General features: G+C 43.1%; 1 protein-coding gene across 11 annotated transcripts in view; it reads left to right on the forward strand.

Annotated features, from left to right (window-relative positions):
- Window positions 1-3326, forward strand: part of MLLT10 (MLLT10 histone lysine methyltransferase DOT1L cofactor) — a 214507-nt gene extending 211181 nt beyond the window's left edge. For 9 of the 11 annotated variants that reach the window (XM_070472048.1, XM_070472046.1, XM_070472050.1 and 6 more), the window contains one exon: window positions 1597-3326. In XM_070472048.1, the coding sequence (XP_070328149.1) occupies window positions 1597-1641 (45 nt within the window). In that variant the 3' untranslated portion in view covers window positions 1642-3326. Of the gene's footprint in view, window positions 1-559; window positions 687-1596 lie in introns of all 11 variants that reach the window. The other 2 variants (XR_011489384.1, XR_011489385.1) reach the window with 1 other exon arrangement.
- Window positions 3327-12026: the final 8700 nt, after the last annotated feature.

The raw sequence follows: 12026 nt of genomic DNA on the forward strand, positions 1-12026 counted from the left end.
CCCCAGATAACTTCTTCTTAAAACCAGTTGTTTTAGCAGCTGGATGTTGTAAACACAAAGGACCTAAGCCAATTTCTATATCCCCTAAGTATATCAGTTTGAATTTGCACATAAGGTTGGAAGGCTGTTTTATTTTTTTATTTTTTGGAAGGCTGTTTTATAATTCAGCAGTTTTTTCAAAATGAAAATGTTTTGGTGTATAGTAAGTGATATGGGACAGTCCAATCAAAAGATAAGTAGTTGGTATTTTGAGAATCTTTGTTTAAGTGATTTGTTTAACTATAGAAATAATCTAGATAATTTAGGATTATTTTTATTGTTTTGCTCAGATGTGCTAAAACTGAATTATACTTACGGTAAAATTAATATATAAACTTTAGGGAAATCTAGTTATTCTACTGGATAGAAAGTAAATCATAGTCACAATTGTAATGAAATTTAAATTCTTAATCTTATGTAAATGATAGCAAAAAAAATGGGTGCAGGAACAGTATACTTATACATACAGTAGCACACATTTTAAGGCTGTTTCTTTCTATTAATTCTCCCCTTCAATCAGGTCTACTTTACTGGAGTATAAATGTTTCCCCTAAATTCCAGTTGAGGGCAGAACCCTGTTAGAGGAAGGATATTGGGATATAGAATGGAGACTGGACACCAGGAAAAGGAAGAAGGGAAAGAATGAGGTGGGAGACTTGGCAAAAATGGTGTTCAAAGTCACAATGTTTGCTCTTTCCCATTACTTTGAAACCTTGCTCTTTACTGTGCTTTTAGTTTTCAGAAGCTTTAGTTTGTATTTAGTAACAAGAATTGGTTCAAAACAAAGTATACTGGTTTTCATTACCTCTTCAATGCTTTTTGTTTACCCCACTGTTCCTCTGACTTCCTGATTGTGAATACTGTCATCATCATTATCACAAACCTAGTTTTGCAGACATGGAAATTTCATTGATTCTGTACTAATTTAGATCTTTTTTTTTTAACTGTTTTTTGCTGTAAAGTTTTTTCTTGTGTTAAAAACAAAAAGGTTATACAATATGAAATGTATTTTAATGGAAAATCATGATAGTAAACACTGTCACTATTAATTACCTAATGTAGAAAAGCAAGGCTGGGAAGTAATATGAGTATCCTGCTGTGTGGCAGGCATCTTTACTAGAGACAATAGTATATATGGTTCCAGTCTTTAAACTATTAAAAAACCTGTTTTTTAAAATAGGGAGAGTCAAAGAGGGTAAAGTTCAAAGGACAGATAAGCACGTATGTGGGATCAGAACCCATGACTTCCTTATTTGTTTATTTTCCACATGACTGTGTTACTACTACCGTGGAAAAGTCCGTTTTGGAGGGATGATTTCTACTTTTCATTTCTTATGTCTTTGTGTACAGCTGAATTTAATATAAAGCAACTGAATGTTTACCAGTATTTTCATGTCCTTATATTATGCTGAAAAGTAGCCATGCTGACTTGTAGAAAAAAGGAATAGCCGTATATACTACCTTTTATCTCAGTTATAATTTGTTAAGAGATTGTTTCAAGTGTGGGCCAAAAATTTCTTTAGCTAATGCACTTGATTTTGTTTGTTTTAACTGCAGAGACTTAGTGATAAAAGTGGGCCTGTTGCTCAAGAGAAAAGTTGACACTTGAGGAAAAAACATCTAGAAATGGCCTATCCTGCTGTCCTAGCACTTCATCTGGCTGCTGTTGCAGTCCTTTTACTACACCTATGAAGAAATGCAACAAGAAACCAGCTGCACGACAAAGGATTAATTGCCATGAGAGCATTCTTGTAAGGCTTTGGTTGATGTTGCTTTGTTGCACTGAAATGAAATTCCCATATCCCCTACCCCTCTCCCAGATTATTTTGAACTTTGAAAGAAAATTTAATGGCTAACTTTGGTCAGTGAAATAATTTACATGGCAATGAGTTTATCAACCTAAGAGAAATTAAATATAGTTGGTACACAACTAATTTTGATTATAAATTGCAGAGATGACTAGCAAAACTAAAGACTTGTTCCATTTATAAACCATTTGATTTTATTGTACCAGTTGGAACATGAAATATGATCTTTTGTTTGGGTTACAGTACATTTGCTCTGTGAGTCAAACCTTAAAACAAATTTCAAGGAACTGTTTAATTTCTTCTTCTAGAGTTTTATTGGTTAAATATTACAAATAAATAGGTCATCCACTGGGACTTGGCAATCTTTGTTATAAAAATTTCCTTTCTAATGGGATTTGGCCAATTTTGGTAATCAAGTTAGGATGGTAAATGTCTGCTTCTGCTAAAGCTAATTTTCTTTTGCTAAATGCTTTTTCTTTAGTGTTAAGACCTACTCATATTTTGAAGAAACCTTGAGTTAAGTGAGCTCTAAGGCTGCTGGGGGAACCAGCTCAATTCAGAATGAAAGAGGGGCCACTCTGGAAACTGCTGGTAGGGTTTGGCCTGGATCAAGTGCCTGTTAGTACCTGCCTTGTGCTGAAGTGGCTCTGGTCAGCTGAGTAGCAACAGCAGCCTTCCCCGTGGTTCTGCCTTTATTGAGAACTTTCTATGCCACTGTAGATAGCTCAGGCGAAGCTATTACCTGGGTATTTATCCACTAATGAGTCACAAGAAAAATGTGTGGATTTGGTAAGAATTTTCTTTTTTTCTTTAGTTAGACAACTTCTCGTTGTTAACAATGATTTCAAACAAACAAAACAAGACAAAAAAACCCACCACAGCAGTTCTTGAAACAGGTGAAATCTATGTTAAAGCCCTTCCATGCTGGGTGGCCCCACTCCTGGGGTGACAGTGTAGCAGAGTATAAATTAAACAATTGGGGATGTAATCATTGAACTGTTCTTGAATGTGTGAATTATTAGTGGAAAAAAGACCCAGATGTAATTAGACCTCCACTGTGTACTTAGCTGGAAGAACATGTTAATTCTGCAATATGTCTCTTGGTTAAACATTGCACAGTTCTTACCTCATTTCTGTAAATAAGGTTTTGTGAATCTGTTTTGTATTGTGAAAAATTCATAAGATAACATTGATATTTTGATTTGTAATATTTCTAATTGGTAGATTTAATTGAAAAGTAAAATTAATTTATTTTTATATGTTCAGGGGAATTTTAAAGAAAGTCAGATCTTTTGTAGATAATTACAAAAAAATCGGTGTGGTTTATTTTACTTATTTAACCCACTGGTTGTTATTCTGTAACAATTTGTACAAATGGTAAATTTTGAATGTGTTGTTATTTTACTTAGATGTAAAATTCCACATGTATTAAAGAAAATGTACAAAGTTTTTGTTAATAAAATTTAATAATGTTTATAACTCCTCCATTTTTCCTAGTTTTATTAAGATACAATTGACATCAGCATGGTATAAGTTTAAATATATACAGCATAAAAATTTGACTTACATATATTGTGAAATAATTACCATAGTAAGTGTACATCCATCTCATACAGATATCAAAAAAAGAGAACAGCCAAGTTTTTTCCTTGTGATGAGAACTCTTAGAATTTACTCTCTTTAACTGCTTCCCTACATATCATGTTAACTACAGTTATCATGTTGTACATTACAACCCTAATACTTATTTATCTTATAACTGGAAATTTGAACTTTTTGATTACTTTTGTCCAATTCCCTCTCCCTCACCCCACCTCTTTTCTGTGAGTTAGATTGTGTTCTTTTAATAAGATTCCACATATGAGATCGTACAGTATTTTGTCTTTGACTAAATTCACTTAGCAAAATGTCTTCAATGTCCATCCATGTTTTCATGATAGCAGGGTTTACTTCCTTTTTTATGGCTGAAAAATATTCCATCACGCACACAACACAGCAACTCCATCCTTTAATGGCCATTTAGATTATTTCCATGTCTTGGCTAAGGTGAATAATGCTGCTGTGAACATATAAGGGTATAGATAGCTCTTCAACATAAGTGTTTTTGTTTCCTTTGGATGTGTTCCCAGAAGTGAGATTGCTGGATCAGCTGGTACTTTGATAATAGCCATCTAACAGGCATGAGGTGATAACTCATTGTGGTTTTGATTTGCATATCCCTAATGATTTAGTGATGTTGAGGAACTTTTCAAATGACTTTTTATATATATCTGTTGGCCATTTGTAGGTCTTCTTTGGAAAAATGTCTGTTGCAGTTCTTTGCCCATTTTAAAATTGGATTTTTTTTTTCCTATGGGGTTGTATGAGTTCTTTGTATACTTTGGCTATATTAATCCCTTATCAGATACATGATTTACAGATATTTTTTCCCATTCTGTAGGTTGTCTTTTCAGTTTGTTGTTATATCTTCTTGGTGGATTGACCCCTTTTTCATTATATAATGACCTTCTTTGTCTCTCTTTAGTTTAAAATCTGTTCTGTCCAATATATAAGTATAGCAACCTCTCCCTGCTTCTTTTTGGTTACTTCTGCTTGAAATGTCTTTTTCCATCCCTTCATTCTCAGTTAATTGTCTCAAAGACTAAAGCAAGTCTCTTGTAGGCAGCAGCATATTGTTGTATCATTTTTTTTTAATCCATTCAGCTGTTCTTTAATTTTTATTGGGGAATTTAATCTGCTTTTGTTTACAGTAGTTATTGGTAGATATGGACTTACTATGGCCACTTTGTTGATTGTTTTCTGGCTGTTTTGTAGACCCTTTGTTCCTTTTTCTTTTTCCTGCTGTCTTATTCTGTGTTTTGAGGTCTTTGGGGATCAATATGCTTTGACTTCTCCATCATTTTCTTTTTGGTGTAATTACTATGGATTTTTCTCATGTGGTTACATGAGTCTTACATAAAATACCTTAAAATTATAACACACCCTATTTTAAACTGATAACTAAGCACAGCTTAAGTCCTAAGCTTCAGTTTTACTTCTTCTCCCTTCACATTTTACTGATGTTACAGTTTACATATTTTTCATATCGTGTTTCAAGTAACAGATTTTTGTAGTTATGGTTCTTTTTACTGTTTGTTTTTTGAGTTGTAAGTGAATTATGTGCCACCATACTATATTACAGAATCTACTTTTGAATATATGTTTACAATTACCAGTGAATTTCATGCTACCTTCCTTTATTTTTATGATGTTAGTTAGCATCCTTTTACTTCTACTCAACTCCCTTTAGCTTTTCTTATAAAGCATGTCTCCTGGTGATGGACTCCCTCAACTTCTGCTTGTTCAGGAAAATCTTAATCCTTCCTTCATTTCTGGAGGACACTTTGGCCTGATACAGACTTCTTGGTTGACAGTTTTTTACTTTCAGTATTTGGAATGTATCTCCTATCTTTCCTGGCCTGAAGTTTCTTTTTGGGAAATCTGCTGATAGTCTTAATGGGATTTCCCTTGTATGTAACTTCTCTCTTCCAAAAGTATTTGTCTTTGACTTTAGATATTTATAATGTGTCTCAGTGTAGCCCTGTTTATGTTCAACCTGTTTGGGGTCTTTTGGACCTCGTGGATCTGTGCATACCTCTCCCTAGGTTTGGGAGGTTTTAGCATTATTGCTTTGAATATGCTTCCTGTCCCTTTCACTTTCTTCTGAAATTTCCATAATGCAGATGTGGGTTCTTTGATTGTGTCCCATAAGGCTTTCTTCAGTTTTTGACTTTTTCCCTTGTGTTCCTCTGACTGGGTAATTTCAAATGTCCTGTCTTCTAGGTCAGGATGATTCTTTCTCCTGCATCTTCGTCTTTTTAAAGCTGTTGAATCCTTCAGTCGTATTTTTCAGCTCTAGGGTTTTTGTTTTTAATGGTTTCTATTTCTTTGTTGAACTTCTCATTTTGTTCACAAATTGTTTTCCTAATTTTGTTTATAGTTTTGTGTTCTTGTAGCTCACTTAAGAGGATTATTCTGAATTCTTTGACAGTTCATAGATCTCCATTACTTTAGTGTCAGTTATTAGTTTACTTTGGTGATGTCATGTTTATGTGAATTTTTGTGAGTAAATGGGCTTCTCTTCCAGATTTTACAGGTTTGTTTTGGGAGAGACAGCTTTTCACCAGTCAGCTCTGTTGAGGTTTCTGGATGTGTCTGCTGGTAATGCTTGTGGGCAGGTGGGGCCTGATATATTAGGGTCTATTTTGGGGCAAGGCCCCTCTGCCCAGAACCCTGAAAGGTGGGAAGGCAGGGGTGGTGGTGATGCTGAGAGGTCTTGGATAGGAATTCTGGCTTGTTTCCCTGCCCTAGCATAGCAAGGCTGTAGTATGGGCTTTGCTGTTGCCTAGGACCTCTGGCTATTGAGACTGGGTTCTATACACAGTAGTAAGCAGAACTCCGAGTTAGCGTCCCTCCCTGGCAGGCACCGTTGTTTGAAAGGCCCCCTAATTAGGCCAGACGGCACTGAACTCCCTGGTAAGACAGAGAAGCACAGGCCGTGCACAGAGTGCCACTGTAAGCATGGCTCTGGGATGGGCTGCCCACACCCGGGATGTGCTCCTGTTAGGCTCTCTGGGTGAGCGCTAGTATTTAGCAAGGGGGGCGGGGGTACACACTGCTTTCCCTGCCCAGGCAGAGTGGGAGAACTAGCTCCAAGACGGTAAGGCTCTTGCGTTCTTGACTTCAGCCCACCAGTGTCGCAAGTTCCCTGGCTGAACAAGGCCACTGGATGTGTTCAGCAGAGCTTGGCTTGCCCAGCTAGGTTCCAGGGTTGCCGGGTCCTGCCAGCTTCCCTGCGTTCTCTTCACGCTCTCTGGGCAGGCGGGCCGGGGAGCCTCTCAGCAGCGGGCGGGCGTGAATGAGGGTCCGCCGGCTTCCCGGCATCCTCTCTGATGGGCGGGGCTCTGAGTGAGCTCTGGCCTGAGAGGCGGGAAGCGCGCTCCAGGGCTGGCGTCCGGCTCTATGCCGGCTTCACTGTTGAGATTCGCCGCTGGGAGCGACTGCTGCCTGGACTCACTCTGCAGGTAGGAGTTCAGTTGGCCAAGGCTGGTTGTTAGCCCCCGTTGCGTCTCCACCACAGCCGACAAGGCGTCGAGGCCCTCAGATTCCCTGGCTCCTGAGGAGGTGGAGCGGGAGTAGCGGTTCCTGTGAAGCAGCCCATGGTGCCGGGGTGGGGGCTGGATGTCCACCTGGGGACGGTCGGAGGCTCAGGGGGCCTCCTGGGTGGTGCTGTGCTGGCCCCGAGGCAAGGGCCGCACTTCATTACTCTTACTAATTAAGGCCAGTGGTGTGGATAGAGCTTCAGCTTCACCCCCTTCCCGCCAGGTCTAGGGTTTTTTAGGGGCGTCTTCTTGTGAGGACAGTGAGGTCAGAGGCCCTGTGTCACCTGCTTGGTGACGTCCGTCTTGTTTGGAGAAGATAGAGCTCCTGACGCCGTTGGTTCCTCGTGTCAGTGGGTTCCAGGAGCCTCTGGGTGCTTCGTGCTTTGGTGTCCGTGCGGTTGCGTCTTCGGGTGGTTGAAACTCGGGAGTAGACTCCGCACAGCGTGGAGAGCAAACCACCCTGTGGCCTGCTGGTTAGGTGAGACAGAGCGCCCCGCAAACCGCCGGTGTAGAGAGGAGGGAATGACCACAGTGGAGAAGACAGGAAAAGAAGTCACATCAGTAAAGCTGTATTTGTACTTGGTAATGAGTGATATCTTTTTTTTTTACATAGTTAGCTTTAACCAGAGGCATTTAAGTTAAAGAGAAACCCATGGTTGCGGGCTCTCAGTGAGCATCAGAATCACCTGTGGTCCTTGCGGATGGTCAGCCTTTATTCCAGACTTACCAAACGGCAGTATGCTGGTCTGTGTAACTGGGTCCTGGTCCTTAAGTGTTGAATGAACAAGGAAAACTGGTTCAGGCTTTTCACTTTATTAAGGAGCACATTTTAGGTTTCTGGTACACAACTGGAAAATAATTATCAGATTCTGGAAAGTCTTGTCTCTCCCAAGACTGGAAGACAGGAGCTCATTGGCAGCCTCCTCGGTTTTCACTCTGAGTCCATTGACTCCAAACAAAACATGACTGGCCACGCACCTTTTCATTTCTTGTATAAGAAATGAAATACATCTATATATTTCATTTATACACTTTCATTTATATTCTTATATATATGTGTAGTCACTTGTCTTGGCTGTTTATTTGTCTTGGTTGTGATTCTCCATGTTTTAGTCGCTTTTCTAACTCACCTGAGGTTCTGGGTAGCCTAGCTCCACCCCCGCCAATGGCATGCACCTGGGCTGCTGCTCCCGCTTCCCTGTTGCTGAGTGTCATTCTGAGAAGTTTCTGAGCACCTGCTGCTTACTGCCCACCATTGACCCTTGGGAACCCTCTGTGTGGACGTGGGGCTTCGTGGGCTGGTTACCTTTGAGACTTCTGTGCAGGTGTGCTCGCTCATGGGGTCAAGAGCAGACATTGGGCATGAGTGCTCAGAAAACAAGTCTTCATGCTGTTTTCTTAAGCTCTCCGTCAGCCAGTCAGAAGACGAGATAAACACTGACTCAGGATGCTCCCCAAGACAGAGTGCAGAGCCCTTGGCATTGTAAGCAGAAGTGCCTTACAACTAAATGGAACTCTGCTTTTAAAAGTAGGGTATGGACTTGTGTTTCAAATGTGAAAACTCTTCAATGAGACAAATAGCATTAACCTTAAATTTACTCAGTGAAAATATACATTGATGATGCCAAGTTTTGCTATACATTAAAGTAGGCTTTTCCAAATGAAATAGTTGTGAACTTTTGCAAACTTTGGGAAGCCACTAGATTTTTCAAGTAATTTTACCTTGTTAGGAATTCATGCCAACTGTTACTCCACTTACAGTCCCATCCCTCACCTTATTATTGGCATCGAAGGAAATGTCTCTTTCTTACTGATAAGTGAATGCTGACAATCCTGTAAGTTCAATAAGGACTTCTGTGATCTGTGAGCTGTCTTTGGTCACAGTTCAGGCTTGGCAAGTTTGTGCTTGGAGGCAGTGCGGCTGTGGCCCCTCTCTGGCCCCAGACTCCTGGCTGCTTTGGGTCTGGCGCCCTGCACGGACGCAGAACTGGGGAAGAGACAAACTGCCAATGTTCCCCATCCACCTCCGGGTGCTGGTAACTAACACTGTTAGTTGTTGGGGTTATTACATTTTTTAAGTGACAAGTTATCATGACCGATTTTCAAACAATTGCAAGACTTGGCTCTGCATTAATTCCCAGGCAGCAGCTGGGGCATCTCCCACTCGCCCTTCCCCAGTGGGTGCCGGCGAGGACTGGGCCTCCCCCCACCCAGAGACCCCTGAGCACAGGGCCTTGGAACATGTCCCTCTCTCCTTACCAGCCCAATGGCACCAAAAAGCTGTCATGATGTTACCGACCAGGGTTCTTGGCCTCCTTAATCAGAAATTGATCAAAGGCCGGACAGGAAATACAGGGGAGGCTTTACTGGGGCCCCTCTGTAGCTGGGGGGTGGGGGAGGGACATACAACAGGTTCCCTTGCTCCCTCACTGAGCTGGCGTGAGCTTGTTTCTTACATGGGGTGAGAGTAGGGGTATGTCCAGGGGTCAGGCTGGAGGGGTGATTTACGTGGTTTGCCAATCCCTTAAACGGTGGTGTGTGCAGGGGACATGCATAATACTCTTCTTTTGCTTCAGGCACCCTGTTTTTGTTCCTGGTTCTTCAAAAGTGGCAGTTGGGTTTTTTGGTCCCTTTGTATCTTTGGGGTCCAGAATTTGTCCTAACTGTGCATGCACACACTCATTTTTAGTCCCATGCAGTTTCTTTATATTTTGTTGCTGGAGGAGAGGCGTGTCCAGGTGGAAACAGGGCAGCAAAGGGTCCCAGGCCTGTCTCCATGGGCCTGGAAACTGTTTTGAAGGTTCCAGTGAAATCAGGTGGAAGCTGGAGAAGAAGGGCATGTTTGGGTCCCTTGGGGGGTGACCCCTGAATAGAATGGGCAAGAAACAGCAGGGTGTTTCCACCAGGCAGAGGCTTTTAGGGGAAAGGAATGAACAGACTCCATCACCAGTTCCAGACTAAAGATGCCTTGTCTTGCTTCTCAGTTCTGTTGGAGGACTTCTAACCTCTGATTTCCAGGGAGGGGACCCAGAGGGGCAGAGAGGATGGTGTTTGGGGACTCAGGGCACAGGAAGGCTGGTCCCCGTCGGGCCAGTGCAGACGGTGTGGGTGAGAACCGCGAGGAGGGAGTGCTGGAGGCAGGCCTTTGGGGACTTCGAGATCCAAAAGGCGGGTGGGAGATGAAGCCCCTGTACAGGATCTGAGGAGGAGCCTGGAAGGCTCCCTGTTTTCTTGAATTTACACCCACTTCGTTCTGTAAAAACTTGAAGCTGCAGAAAATTGAAAGATGACACTTCTGGTCATCAGGACTGAAGATCCAACTTGAAATCAGCCCCCTGGTGAAAACGCCTCCTGGATCCAGTGGTTAGCAAAGGTGTGTGGTGACGTGACCGGAAGAAGTTTGGGTGGCGTGAGGGGCAGGGGCCAGGTGACAGGACGGGTCACACGGCCAGGCAGCCAGAGGCTGAGACACAAGAAGGCACCTCGCGGTTGGTGGCCGTGAACACATTCCGGCTGTGCTGGTCCTTCTGAAGTTTAAAGCAAGACATTCACTTTTTTGCTGATGGAGTTAATTTGGTTTCCCTCAAATTGTGATTGATGCATCTGCTGTTTCTCACTTGGCTCACTGAACAAGCAGACGGATTAATTAGGAGATTTTACGTTTTTGGCACCGCCACTGCTCTGCCGCAGTGATCTTGCTAGTTCTCCCAAAGCAAGTACGGACAGTTGTTTCCACAGCTGAACGTGTGTGTGTGCGTGTGTTGGTCTGTGAAAAACTAAGGTGCACAGTGTTTTTGCAAACTCTTGGTTGGGTGTGGCTGCCCGTGTGTGTATTGGTCTGTGAAAAACTAAGGGGTGTGTGTGTATTGGTCTGTGAAAAACTAAGGTGCACAGTGTCTTTGCAAACTCTTGGTGGGGTATGGCCGCCTGTAAAGGTGGAGTGGGGCTTGACCCTGGGTGCTCCCGGAGCTCCAGGGACAACCTGATGTACCTTCCGGCTGCTCTCCCCTCCCGCCCTCTCTGGGCCCTCTGCCCCTTCCCCCCCAGTTCTCCTCCTTCCCTGGCCCTGGGGGAAGCCGTGCAGCTGCCCAGGCTGGTGAAGGGCTGGTCCCCGTCATGGGCCTTGCTGCTGTTCCAAGAACTGGCCTCTTCCAGCTGCGGATCAGGTGGCCTTGTTCACCGCAGTGTGAACCTTTGACACTTTAATTGCAGGCCTCAGTGCTCAGTCTTCGGTTTTATTGGGGACCCAGAGCAGCTCCACAGCCCTCAGCGTCGCAGTGGGCAGGCCCATGACCTCGTAAACACTGGCCCTCCCACCTGCAGTGCTCTCAGCTTTGTGCTTCTCGAGTTCTTGGAAGTTCTCTCTTCTGATTTACAACCCATGTTTAACTTCTCCCTCAGAACGGTCCTCCATCTCTGCACCTCTGGTTCTGGTTAGTTGTCAGTGTCCAAGCCGAGACCAGGAAGGAGGTGCTGGGCGGCCCCTCCTCACCCCAGGCTCTGCTCCTGGAGGAAGCGGCCCTATCAGCCCTCTCTCCCCAACCCTTGCTGCTCAGCCCACTGCAGACAGCGGATTTCTCTGCTGCCAGGCACTGGTGCTGAGTGGGGAGGGGTGGGGGGTGGTTTGGAGCTGACTGGTCCCAGGATTAAAGCATGTTTGGGTTCATTGGCACAATGAGATCCTGTCCCACCCCAGTCCAGAACCCTCCTGTCTCCTGTATGGAAAGACAGCCTCAGGCAAGAGTCCACATCCTGTGCTTCGACTCCAGTGTTAACATAATAGGATAGATCTCAGTTTAGCCGAAGAGGAGGATTCCATCAGGGTTTCCTATGCCAAGCCTCTTAAAACAGGAGACCAGCTGGGGTCAGGTGTCTAGAGGCATCTATCTGTCACTGCAGGAACATCTTCTTTGTAAGACAGATTGGAACCAAGATTATTTGGGATAAACAATTTGATATTTTATCTTAAATTCTACAAAACATTTCTTTTTGAGTAGCAGAAAACATGATGGCGATTGTTCATTTTCCTTTGTAATTT

Source organism: Odocoileus virginianus, chromosome 9, assembly GCF_023699985.2.
Source record: "Odocoileus virginianus isolate 20LAN1187 ecotype Illinois chromosome 9, Ovbor_1.2, whole genome shotgun sequence".
Lineage (NCBI taxonomy): Eukaryota > Metazoa > Chordata > Mammalia > Artiodactyla > Cervidae > Odocoileus > Odocoileus virginianus.